The sequence below is a fragment of the Cebus imitator genome, unplaced genomic scaffold, assembly GCF_001604975.1.
Source record: "Cebus imitator isolate Cc_AM_T3 unplaced genomic scaffold, Cebus_imitator-1.0 Scaffold79, whole genome shotgun sequence".
In the NCBI taxonomy this organism is placed as follows: Eukaryota; Metazoa; Chordata; class Mammalia; order Primates; family Cebidae; genus Cebus; species Cebus imitator.
In genome coordinates, this window is record NW_016107394.1 from 2207976 (window position 1) to 2221833 (window position 13858).

At 46.2% G+C, this 13858-nt stretch overlaps 1 protein-coding gene across 2 annotated transcripts in view; it reads right to left on the reverse strand.

Annotated features, from left to right (window-relative positions):
• Window positions 1-13858, reverse strand: part of CLPB (caseinolytic mitochondrial matrix peptidase chaperone subunit B) — a 148307-nt gene that overhangs the window by 35792 nt on the left and 98657 nt on the right. For both annotated transcript variants that reach the window (XM_017532932.2, XM_017532933.2), the window contains one exon: window positions 5333-5430. In XM_017532932.2, the coding sequence (XP_017388421.1) occupies window positions 5333-5430 (98 nt within the window). The remainder of the gene's footprint in view (window positions 1-5332; window positions 5431-13858) is intronic.

The following is a 13858-nucleotide window of genomic DNA, read 5'->3' on the forward strand; positions in this document are numbered from 1 at the left end:
AAAAATCAGCTGGTTGAGGTGGGTCGCCCTGTAATCCCAGCTACTTGGGAGGCTGAGGTAGGAGAATTGCTTGAACCTGGGAGAAGGAGGTTGCAGTGAGCCGAGACTGTGCCACTGCACTCAAGTCTGGGCAACAGAGCAAGTCTCTGTCTCAAAAAAAAGAAAAAAAGAAAAATAAAGTAAAAAAAAGAGAAAGAGGAAGTTGGTCCCTAAAAAGCACTTAGCACTATGTCTGGCCCATACCGTAGTAACACAGGGCCAAGTACAGAGCCAGGCATGTGGCAAGCTGGCACCTGTAATGAGAGGCAAAGCAGAGAATGGGCTGAGCGAGGCCGGGAGGGGAGGAAGAACATAACCCTCCTATCCTCCTGTGTCCCCTTCCTCTCCCATCCTGCAGGGCTGCACTCAGTTCTGAGAGGAGCACCCAGGCTCTCAGCCTGGAATGCAGGCCCAGGGGAGTACCACATCCCCAGCTACCCCTGCAGCAAATGAAAAAATATAGAGAGAGGAAATGTTCTTGTGATCCTGTCACTGGGATATGCAAATAAAATATATAGGATAGGCCTATCTGCCTAATATTCCTGCCGATGCATTCTTTGGGTGTGATTAAAATGAGCAATAAATTCCTCGTGAGTCTCGGTGCAGTGAGGATTGGGAGTGGAGATGCAGGCTGGCACAAGCACATTCCCCTCAGCTGAATATTCATCATGGGATAGCTCCCCATATTTTTGTTTTATCTGCTATCATGTCAACAGAGATATATTTCTACGTCTCCTTCATCTCTTAGTTAAGACATGAAAATGGTCCTGGCTTTAAGAATTAAACTCTCCATCTATTGAAATCCTTCAAAGTGAGACTACAGGCTACCACCTCTTTGAAGCCTGCCCTGCTCTCTCTGACAGGAGGTGATCCACGCTTTTTTGGATACTCTACCAACTCTGAGAACCCTCCTAAGACAAATCAGTCTGCAGGTATCAGAGCTTAGAGTACCTGCCCCTCCCCCAGACAGATGGCAAACTCAGGGACAGGGGCTGGGCCTTGTCACCTCTGCATATTTTCAGGAGGCCTAAGGAGGCTTCGGCGCAGAGGATACTGAGAGAACTGAGGAAGCCAACAGTGAGGGACACATCATTCGGACCACTTAAGGTGACAGAGATTCTAGGGTAAATGACGCATTTTAAAGTGCAGAATTAAATAAAAAATTAGGCTTTTGGATAATTTTAAATGAAAAAATCACCAATAATATTAAGTGAATAAAAAGCAAATTCCAAATATTGAATAGGATCTTTAGGGCCAAGTAGGAAACAAAAGTGTCTGATTGATAATCAAGGACATAATACAAGACGGAATGGGGGCCCTGGGCTAGAGAGTACACACTCCCAATCCCAAAGCATTAAATTCACATTTTTGGAAAATGCTGGATGGCTACATAAAATGCGGCTGCCAAGTTTAACACTCCTGGTATATATGGTAGACTGCCAACAGCATTTTTTTGTTTTTTTAAAGGCTATCTATGTAACTATACATAGACATGATCCAGAGAAGGCTCATACAGGGTCCTAAGAGGAACTCTCTCATTTTATTCCTAATAGTCACTTCTAACAACTTGGTTTTCTGTAAATCATCTGCTTGCTTTCCTGCAGCTTCAGTTTTCCCATCTGTGAAACAGGGGTAAAAAGAACTACTTCAAAGGCCACAGGATTAGAAAAAATATATATTTGAGCACCTGACACAGTACCTAGATGCATCTGATAAAAATGGTATCTACTACTATTATAAACAATTAAGACTATTAATAGTGGTTATGTCTGGTGGGAGGGCTAGAGTGCTTTGAATTAAATTCAGCTCAGTTGTCATCTCTTCCAGGAAGCCTTCCTTGATAAGTCATACCACTGATGACTCAGTGGTGTCATGGCTTACTTGCCTGTCTCCCTATCAAACTGTAGCTCCCTGAATATTTTACTCATCAGTCTTCTTTCCATCCAGCCCACAGCCTGGCACATAGATGTCATTTGTAATATGTACTATATTATTTAATTCTCTTCATTTTACTTTCTTTGTATCTCTAAAACTTCTATAATGAGACATATGACTTTAATACAAGTTTTCTATGAGCATAATTTGACTATGAGTGGTAGGTGTAGGTGGAGGAGGCTGAGCTGGGTGGCAGGGGGATGCTGGGCGGACAGAAGGGGAGCCAGACAAGATCAGAGTGGCAGCAACCCATGTCTAGACAAAGAGCCAGGAGATGAGGTCCAGGCTGGAGCTTCAAAAGCCTCCAGGCCTGAGTCATTATGTTACAGATGGAGGGCCTGAACTCAGAGGCAGCTGCTTCTTTCTTACTCACAATCTTGAAGAGGTAGCTTTTTGCAGTTTGGAGGAATAAAGCAGAACAGAATGAATGCATGACCAAGTAGATGTTGAACAACTGAGAGAAAGCTGATGCTGCTGACATCCAGGGAGAGCTGAGGAGTGCTTCACATGGGTAGAATCTTTTTTTTTTTTTTTTAAGACGGGGTTTCACCATGTTGGTCAGGCTGGTCTTGAACTCCCGACCTCAGGTGATCCGCCCGCCTTGGCCTCCAAAGTGCTTGTATTACAGGCGTGAGCCACCATGCCCGGCCCACATAGGTAGAATCTTATGGGACAGCAGAGAAATTAGGTGGAGCTGCTCAGAGGGCACATTCAGGATGGAGAGAGTCCGGACTGGATGAAGGGATCAAGTGCACAGAGGTGACAACAGATGAAATGGACTTCCAGCTGAGAGCTATGGACTCCCTGGACTGGCTCCAAGTGGTCTTCTTAGCCTCTAACGCAGCCCCTCCATAGTGGGAACAGCTGTGTTAGGGGGCTCTTCCCTGAAGCTGCTGCCCAATAAGCCTAGCTACTCTGGCTTTGCCACGGACTAAATCTCACTCCCTCTCACTCACAGCTGTTACTGTGCTCCTCCTCTTCTGGCCAGATGCCCCTATTACCATCAGCTTTTTCTCATGGCACAGTTCCTCTTGCCACCCTTCTGCCCTTCTCTGCACAGATTCTAAGAGGTCAGTGTCTACTTTGAATATGGTATCTGTAGTTGCCCTCCATGCTCCAGAAGGGTCTGACCAGCACAGGGGATTGCAACTGCCATTTGTTCACTCTGGACATTAGCCCTGTAATAATGTGGCCAATATCAAGCCACCTCCCTTGGGCAGCCAAATTTTGTTAAGGGTCCCTCAGTAAGCCTAACCCCTCCATCAGCACTGGTACAAATGGGCCTGTTCTCTTGCTTCAATGGCCAGACCAGTGCCTGCTGTATGTTACACAAGCTCAAAAACTACAGGTACTCTTGGTCAAGTCCAGGGCTGGTCTCTCAGGGGACAGCAACTGAGCTAGAAAAGGGAGCTGATGATGAGAGTGCAGTCCCTAAAGTTACGTGCAACAGTGCTGAGGGATTTCCTTAAGGCTCTTGGGGAAGTTGACCCGATCTCCTGACCTGCTCCTAGGAGAGAAAAATCTGAAAAAAAGGAGAGAAGCATTTGCCTTCTGAAATTTAGTAGTTCTTTCTGGTCACAAGGGCCCCTGGGGATGGGTTGTGAAAAGCTAGTCACCCTTCCTAATTCCTTCCCTTCTCTGGAAGAAATTACAGCAAGACAGTTACTAAAAATACCAGGGAGGCAAAATCTATACGGTTCGTGTTGATTACCAAATATTTCCAGTTCTCCCATTCTAGGCACATGGTAGGATTACTTTTCTTGGCTCCCTTATGATTGATTTGAAACATGGGATTCATTCTGGCTAATGAATAGTGAGTGGAAGGAAGGGCTCTTCCTTCTAGGCTGAGCATTTAACTGTAGATGTAAGACCCTTCAGAGCATCCTTTTCCCTCTGGCAAGCAACCAGCAACATTCCCGTGGGTGGCTGCTCTGCCTGCTGGGATCCCTAAGTGCCTAGGATGAACAGAGCCTGCCCCTCATCCCTAACCACAAGGAACATGCAACATAAGGCAAATAGAAATCTTGTTTTGTTTTAAACCACTGAAATTTGGGGTTGTTACAATAGCAGCATCTAGCTTATACTGACTGATCCACAGACGATCATTTGTTGCCTAGAACCTTAGAAGACATTTAGTACAATGTTTTCACATCTCAGAAGACTGAGCTTTAATGAGGGGAGGTGCTAGCCCAAGGTCACATGGGCAGTGAGTGGCTAAGCTAAGATTAGAACCCACATCTCTTCAGTCGCAGTCCAGTGAGCTAAGTGCTCAGACTCAAGACAGAGAATATTTGCCACTAGGTGGGACTTGCCACACTGAATCATCTCAAGGTACTTCAGCCACTTTGTGGATAAGAGACTCCATGATGCTGGAAAGGGCATAAGAGCGAAAGTAAAAAACCAGGTCTTCCAGTCCCTGTCCTGCCACTGAACCTACCATATGACCTTATAGTAAAGCCTATTATGTTCAGTTTTGATGCTAACTCACTCTGGGACCAAAGGCAAGCCACATCACAGCCCTGGGTTCGTTTCTCCAGGAGTAAAACAAGTCAGTTGATTTAGGTTTCCGAGATTGAAACTTGTGCCAACAGCAGAGTCCGCTCAGAGGCTGCCCCAGGAGGGAAGGGCAGGCCATGTGGGCAGTGCTCTAGTCCATCTTTCTCCTTCAACTCGAACAACTCAATTTTCCTCTGATTTATTGGTTTGTGCTTTTGTAAGATTTCCCATCACTGGACTTGATGTCTAAGGTCCCTGCCAGCTCTGAGATTTGTGATTCTAGTTCTTGGATTCTGTCCAGTAGTTCCTGAGTTACAGCTCTGTGGCTGGGAGAGGTGGAAGACTTAGCCCTGTTCTCGAGAGTTCAAAAGTTTGGTTGAGAAGACAGAATTAGAATGGAGGATTTTTGGGCTCAGATTCTATTTTGGCTCAGATTCTATACCAGGCTCTCTGGAGTGTGTGTGGAGGGGAAAGGTGAAGGAATAGTTCTAGAAAGAGTGATGATGGGAAAAGATTGTTTGATGAGGCTGTAGAACATGAGGCCTAGGAAAAATGACTAAAATCTTTACGTGGGCTAAAGATTTTGTCTGGCTAGTGCCCCCTCCTCTGAAAAGGACCCATTACTTCATAAACCACATTTAAAGGTAATGCTCAGAAGCCAGAAGTGGCCAAGGCCGCTCCTTGGTCATGACAGGGGCAGCCTCCTATTCTTGATGAGACTGTGGGCTGGATTTGTATTTAAACAGATAATAATTACCTAAGGAGAAGTGGCCTTTGGTGTAAATCCTGACATAATTGAATGAGTGAAAGATTAAATGATGCATGGAGTGTCTACAGGCCTCTTCCCTTCCCTGAGACTTACCTTGGCTTCAGAAGTCCTCAGAAGTTTCATCACTTCCCCTTCTCGGGCATAATCCAAGGGTGTGTGTCCCATTTCATTCCTCTGCAGGGGGTTGGCTCCTGGCAAGAGAAGAAGGATAAATGGTCAGAGGCTCTATGAGCGATCAGTGGGACCTCAGCCTTCCCTTGGAGGTGGCTTGGGGCTCTGATTTCTATGTTGGGAATGTCCCTGGACAGTCACAAATGGTGGGAAAAACATGGTACTGGGGCTCCTACATGTGCATGCACACATGTTCAATAACATATTACACACACATGGATGTGTTACACATATACAAATACACACTGCTGAACGTGCTAACAAAATATGCCAAATACACAGGTTAATATACCCAGCACAACTACATATAAACACACAATTTCATACATGCATTCATTAAAATGTCCACATTTTCCAAAGTATCAGCATACAGATAACATTCATTCATGAAGCTATATAAAGGGTTCCTTTCTAAGGCAGAGAATATCTCAAATAACAATTAAATGGTTCCCCTTCTTTCTGTTTTCTGCTCCTCTCCTTTTATGCTCTCTTACCTCTGGGCATTTCCTGTCTGTCTGAGTCAGCTGAGTCCCCTGGAAGGACAGGGGCACCATTAGCAACCTGGCTATGCCACTCTAGCTGTCAGTGAGTAAGTGAGTGAGAGTGTGTGTGTGTGTGTGTTGGGGGGGTCATTTCTTCCAATCATTAATTCCTGTGACTTAAGGACAAAGACTGAGTATGACAAGAAGAAGGGGTTAGCTTGGGGCCATGTATCTACCTTCTCTCTAAGTAATGACAGCTGATAAGCCTGTATACACTGTCTACTTTATGCCAGCCTTGCCAGTTACGGAGGAAAGGTCATTCTGACTCTCTGTGCTATCACAGCCTTCCCAAAGCCCAGGTTTAAGCACCTCACTCTCTTCTTCAAAAACCACCCATTCCATTCAATTAGGCAGACCCTGAATGAATGGGGCCTGAGGACACAAACGCATCACATCTGGCCCTGCCCTAAAGGTACTCCTCTCAAGTCAGGAAGACAGAAACATAATTAGAAAACTGCGTTGTACACAGCAGATGCTCAATAAATGTGTGTTACACGGAACATTAAGGTAATAATTTTCTAGTACTTCTTTAGCTTCTTTCTCACTCAGGAAGTATTGTCTGAAGTAAAGAAGGTTGAGACTCAGACCCTGCCACGGGATACAATGGACTGGCTGGGGATCCAATTAGCACAGGGCATGGCTCAGGTGGGTGTCCAACCACTGTTGATGGACAGTGAAAACCAGTGTTTCTCAATCCAGTATGTGAAAACATTTATATCATCATACAGAAGTATTCCTATTGCAAGTCTCTACTTAAAAAGAAATGATCCTAGCTACTTGGGAGGCTGAGGCATAATTGCCTGATCCCAGGAGGAGGAGGTTGTAGTGAGCAGAGATCGTACCACTGCACTCCAGCCTGGGCAACAGAGAGACCTTGTCTAATAAACAAACAAACAAACAAAGTATACAATTCAGACCAGACGTGGTGGCTCAAGCCTGTAATCCCAGCATTTTGGGAGGCCAAGGTGGGCGGATCACATAGGTCAAGAGATGGAGACCATCCCGGCCAACACAAACCCCACCTCTACTAAAAATACAAAAATTAGCTGGGTGTGGTGGTGCGTGTCTCTAGTGCCAGCTACTTGGGAGGCAGAGGCAGGAGAATCACTTGAACCCAGGAGGTGGAGGTTGCAGTGAGCCGAGATCATGCCAATTCACTCCAGCCTGGCAACAGAGCGAGACTCCATCTCAAAAAAAAAAAAAAAAAAAAAAAAAAAAGTATACAATTCAGTGGTTTAAAATATAACATTCCTGAACACTTTTACCCCCCTCCAAAAGAAATCTCCTACCCATTGTCAGACACTCCCCGTACCCCCAGCCCCAGCAACCATCAGTTTACTTTCTGTCTATGGATTTGCCTATTCTGGATATTTCATATGAATAAAGTCGTATAATACGAGGCCTTTTATATCTGACTTCTTCAAGTTTACCAGAATGTTTTCAAGGTTCATCCAACATGGCTGAATAATACTCCATTCTGTGGATATACTACATTTTATTTATCTGTCTATCAGGTGATGATGGACATTTAAGCTATTTCCTCTTTTTGGCTATTATATAAACAGTGCAATGAACATACACATACAAGTCTTTGTGTAGGCATGTTTTCATGTCTCCTGGGCAGATCATTGGAGTCACAATGTAATAATAGTAATACTGGTATTTATTGAGCACTTACTTTGTGCCAGGCACTGTGCTTGGTACTTTCCATACATTTTATCATTTAATCCTCACAACTACCCTGAGGGATAGGAATTAAAATCCCCAAGCTATAGGTTCAGAAAAGTAAAATAACTAGCCTGAGGTCACTAAGCTAGCTTTACTTGCTTGAACTATGAGTGAAAACAACCCCCAGGTTTTCCTAACTCCAATTCTCTACTCTCACAAGGGTGGCACAATATACCCCCGCTGAAAAAGTCTTCAGTTGGCCTTTGCTTTCAGGACAAAGTGCAACCTCCCTAGGAAGGAGTCTGTCTGTGGTCTTCCTAACTACTGGGCAAGTCCTCAGAAGCTCAGTCGGAGCCTCATCCTTTCTTTCAATTCTATTAGCACTTACTGGGCACTGTGTATCTGCAAGCCTCTGTGTGCAGGATGATGGGGGATTGGCAGAGCCAATGAATAGTTTCCTTCTTTATATTCCTTGACTGTTCTGTAGCAACTGATACCTTGGCCACTCTCTCCTTTGAGTTCTATAAAACCACTTTTCAGGTTTTCTTCCCATCCTTGTAACCATTTATTTTCTCTTTTGCAGATGCCTCTTCCTGTCTTTAAGATTATTAGGTCCTACCTAGAGTTCGAGTCCACCTCTCCAGGAGCTCACGGGGACAAGAGATTACAGGCTGAGCGTCATCAGTGTGCTGAAGGAGGGACAGGCAGCACTGGGAGGCTCAGGAAAGAACAAAGTGCTCAGAGACTTGTTCGCCTGGCCCAGTCTTCCTGGCCCAGCCCCACTGAGCTGCTTTCTCCAGCGCAAGGGCTGAGGGGCCAGTGGCAGAGGGGATCCTCCCCTTCCCCCAGAGCTAAACCAGTGGAGGCAGAAAGGGAGATGCAATGAAGCAGTGGAAAGGTCTCTCCTTTCTTAGCCTCAAGGGGAGCTCTGTCACTAGATATGAGCTGCAGTAGAAGGGAGGATTAGGGAGAGACCTCTGGAAGGGGAAGAAGGGCAAAGAGAAGAGCAGAAAAATGGATAGAAAGAAAGAAATGGGAGAGAGGAGGGGGAAGAGGAGCGAAGGTGACAGAGAAAGACAGTAGAAGAACGTACGGAAAGTGAGATTAGCCTCTTCAAACAAGTGCTGTCAGTGATCTATATTTGCTTACAGAATGAAAAATGTGTGCCATAAACATTGGCCACTGAGTAATTTCTAGTAGGAGTCATGTCACTTCTCATAAAGGATGGGATAGGGACAGGTAGGACATCTGCATCTGGGCCAGCCAGCACAGGGGCTCCTTTTAAAGCAGTACTAGGCCTGTCTCCAGCCCAGGGGGCTCTCAGGTCAGGCTCCACCTGACCACTCATGGGGAAGGCTCCCTAAGGTCCTGGAGCCTCAGGGCAGCACATCTGCCCCCACTTCAAGAAGGCTGAGGTGGGGGTACCATGGATAGTGTCCACCTAATATTAGTACCCCAGCCCTGCACCCTCGCTCTGACTTGACTAATTGCTGTAATAATTGATAGAACCTGACTTCTACTATTGATCGATTTCACCTCCACGACCAACGGCCACAAACCATTACACTCCAATAAATAACCACGTTGGGCCTCGCCCGCCTGCCCTCTCCAGGGGCATCAGGATGGCCCGTGCCCTGGCCTGACCTCCCCTTGCCTCCCACCCAGGGCCCCTTCGGGACAAGCAGCTGGTCTAGAGGGCTAGGCCTCTGGGAGCAAGTGAAAGGGCTGGATGGAGGTGGGGAGCGCTAATCGCAGGCCATCCGTCACCTCCCACTGGCTGTCTGGGGCTGGGGCAAACACCTGGAGCACCCCAGGCAGTGTGATGCAGGACCCCTCCCCTCCTTTCCTTCTCCAGATTAGTGTGTCCCAGCTTATAATATTTGATAAATAGCAGACTGGCTTCCTGGCAGCACTGCTGCGGCTGTGCCTGCCCGCTACAGCTGTGGAAGGTCACTCATTGGGGAAATATGTTTCTGTCAGTTGTATTGAAAAAAGTTTAGTGGAGTGACAGGCCTCAATTTTTCAAATTTTATTAACTCCATCCTCTTAACCATTTGTCTTGAATTCCTTCAGATTCTGGGGGATCTGTCAATAGGGTCTGGGCCAGGAGAGTAGCATGGAGGGTGGGTGGTCGTGGGGCTGATTCTGGTTGGTGCCACTGTGGCTGGTTTGGACCTCATCACCCAGGGCAAGGTAAAGCAGTAGCAGTGGTGGTGGTGGGAGTGAAGCCCTGGCTCGCTGGTGCTGAGGAAGCCCACTTCTCTTCTCTGGTTCAGCACCTGCCTTTGATTTGACACAATTATTGACTCTCCAAGTGGAAAAATGGTGAGTTCTTCTAATTTCCTAAGAAGATACTCCCTTCTATTACATCTCAAACAGGTGGTCACTCAGGCTTCTCTGAATGTCCCCAGTACCCAGCCCCAAGCTCGTGGCTCTGCCAGGGGTGTCCCCCATTTAACTGAGGGCAGATTTTTTTGTATGAGCCCCAGATTTGCTCCCCACTTCTATCTTGCTTCTGAAAACACCTGTTTATCTTTTAAGACTAAGTCCAGACTTCTCCTCCAGGAAGCCTCCCTTGTTTCCCTTCCACCCCAGGTTGAGTACCATCCTTTCTGCTCCCATAGGCCCTACTGCTTCCAGCTTACTGCATTGGTCATCCTGCATTAAAGTCTGTCTCATCTAAGACTGAGAGTTCTTAGAAGTCAGACACTATGTTTGATATACTGCTATATATGCTTGCATGGGATGGGAGCTCAATAATATTTGCCAGATGACTGAACTGTATTCTCTTTCGGTGCTATCTTCTGAGGCCACACAGAACTTGGCTGTTCTTTCTGCCCCAGGAGAACCTTCCTGATAGCAAGTGCATAACCATGTACCTTTTTCCTGTAGACTAAAGTCCCCAGTTTCTTTGCTGGTTCCAGAAACCTCTCTGCCTGGGTGGCAGAAGCTGTTAGGTCAGGCCCAGGTACCCTCTATTCTCTGTAGGTGGGAAGTGGGGAGGAAGTGGTTGGAGAGAGAGACCCACCTGCTTTCCCTAGGGAGAATGCTGAAATTGGGGTGGAGGTGGAATTCAGATCGCTGCTGGTGGGAAAAGCTCATAAGCTGAGGGGGTGGGAGGAGGCTTGTCACTCCCTCCTTCCTTGACACTACTCTGTTCTGGTCCTTGCCTTCCTCAAATAAGATCATGTGTATAAGAGGGCTTAACAACAACAACAACAGTTAATGTCCCATACAAGTATGTCAGTCTATTACTATTAACATTGACACTCATGCCCCTCCCCAGCCCCGGTTCTGTCAGCACACTGCCCTTCTAGTCATACGATTCCACCACACTGCAGTTCCCATGACCCATCCCTTCCCTCTGAAAGAGCACTGGGCTGGGACGCCAGTGAGAGGCTGCCTTTCCTGGCTGTGTGATCCAGGGCACTTGCTTTACTTCTCTGGTGGTAATGGTTGCTGCCCTACCTACCTCTAAGGGCTTTGTGAGGACTAATTAGATTAACAAGTTCAAAAATGATTGGAAAGAAAGACTACAGGTGTACAATGTTCTTTGTAATAACTTTTACATTCACCCTTGCTTTTCTTTTTTTTACTCTTGCTTTTCTATTTACTGCTAGTGGCTTTCCACCTTCACCCTGATTGTCACTATTGTAGCAGTCTGCTGACTATCTCAAATTAGAAGTTTTTGCTGAAACTTCTAATTATGGGAAATCCTTCCCATAATCAGAGATATGTCAGTGTGGATGGATCTGTTCTTTTTGGTTGCAAGCTCCTCATCAAGGAAACATTCAGACACAGAGAGAGTGAGAGGATGACCACATATGAGAAGTGGTGGCAGAAGAAGTTAAGTCAGGCCTGGTCCATGCTCAGCTCCACTCTATCACCACCTGTGGCCTCTCTGATTATCGAGGTCCTACCCATTCTTCAAGGCTCAGTTCTCTCCTCCTCCAGTGATCAGTGCTCTCCCTTCTGGGCTCCTAGTGTCCTCCCTACTCACTCCTTTTCCTGGCCCTCAGCCTCAGGATCCTTGCCTGCCACTTTCATATCTTGGTTTAGTCTTCATATCCAGTATGTACAGGACTGCTTAGGTCAGAGCCACTTCTCCTCTACTTTCCCAGAGGCTGAAGGTGAGAGAGAAGAGACTTGTTGAGAATGCTGCAGGAAGCACAGAAGACCTGGGAATAGAGAGCCCTGGCCTCCTGATATCTTGAGCTTTTTTCATAAACCATACCATTGAGTCCTATTCAACATACGTATGTACGCAGACACGCACACCTGCAGATAAGCCTCCTCTGTAATGAAAAATACTTACTGGGCACTTGTTATGTACCATATCCTGTGCTGACAACGTCCATGGATTTAACAACTTGGTGAAGACAGCAGGAGAGGTATTATTTTTTCTAGCTTACAGATGAGTTAGCTGAGTCTAGCAGAAGAGCAATGGGAAAGGTTACAGGCTTACTTGTTGGGTATAATGCCTTTATACACAGTGTCTGAACTGTTCATTGAACAAAAATTCTGAGAAAGTAGAGGCTTGAGGAACTGAAATAATTTGCCCATGATCACACAGCAGATAAATAGTAAAGCTGGGATTTAACATGGGGATTATACTATTTTTCTTTTGTACATGTTTGATATTTTACATAATTAAAAAGTATTTTTTTAGGAAAGGAAGCCAGGTCTGGTTTTCCACCACAAAGTGCTACCTTCCAAAGGCCTGATTATTCAAAAAGAGAGAAAAATAATCTTTTTTCCTTCCTTCCTGTATGCTTAGATGCTCCACAGCCAAGATTGAGGAGTCTCTAGCAGTAGGTTTGGGATAGACAGCTTTGTAGAAACAGGAAAAAATGCCAGGCTTAGTGGTTCACACCTTTAATCCTAGCACTTTGGGAGGCTGAGGTGGGCGGATCACAAGGTCAGGAGTTCGAGACCAGCCTGACCAACATGGTGAAACCCCATCTCTACTAAAATTAGTCAAGCGTGGTGGTGTGTGCCTATAACCCCAGCTACTCAGGAACCTGAGGGAGGAGAATCACTTGAACCCTGGAGGCGGAGGTTGCTCTAAGTTGAGATTGTGCCACTGCACTCGAGCCTGGGCAACAGAAGAAACTCTATCTCATTAAAAAAAAAAAAAAAAAAAAGAACAAAATGACGCTCCCTTTCCTCCTCCCTTTCTGGGGGCCCGGGGAATGGTAACACACATTAACTGACCTCCTAGAAGGCCATCCACAAGTCCCAACCCCCCAGTGGACATGCTCTGATGTGACCCCTTGCCTTCAGGAAGGCAGATTTCTAAAGTTTAGGAAACAGAGACAGTTTTAATGGAATGGATCCAGACATTCCTCATTCCACTGTATGAAATCAGACTTGTTCTGGCCCTTGGGCAGAACTCAGACTAGTGAAAGATAGACAGGGATAGGAATAATGTCGATATAGTACGGTAAATGTCAGGGGAGTAAGGAGATGAGGATGATGATTCTTCCCCCTCCCCCTGGTACAAGGGAGCTAGGCATTGGGTAGCTGAGGAGATGGGAAAGCACAGCAACAGCTGGAGAAGAGCAGAAGATAGTGCACTGAACACTAAAGAAAAAAGGACGGGAGAAGTGGAGAGGCCTGAGGGAGGGAAATTAGAGCTCAAGGTCACAGAGACTACGAGTAGGAGAGTGGGAGCTAGAACCCACGCCCACTAGTCCAGGGCTCTTTCCACCCACACTGTCTCAGCCTCTGCCCACCCTGTGGCTTTATTTCCTCAGCACTGAGTGGAAGGGTTGGCCTACACTGGGCTACCGCTGTTCTCTTCTGTGGTGCCAAACTCATCTTTGCCCACCACTTAGACTTCATGTCCTGCAAGTCTCAGGTTCATCTTCTCTGCCCTGAAGCTTTTCCAGACCACTCGAGCCTACAGATCATTTCTTCCTTTCAACCACTACAGTGGTTACCTGATCACAGACTTTCACACATATGTCTTGTCTCCACAATCAGATGTGTTACTAAGAATGCTTTGTGAACGGCTAGAAAAGGAATGGTGTTGATCGCTAGGCATCAGGATGGGTGCACAGAAGCCATGTCATGCCAGACTTACCTCTCCTTTCTCTATCATATCAGGATGACCTGTTTTCTCAAGCAGGTACAATTAGGGCAAATATGGACTTCATGAGACACCTGATGGGATGCCTCAGGATAATCCTGTGGTCACCATGGAGAAATGTGGGCTGGATGCCAGTACCACATGGAA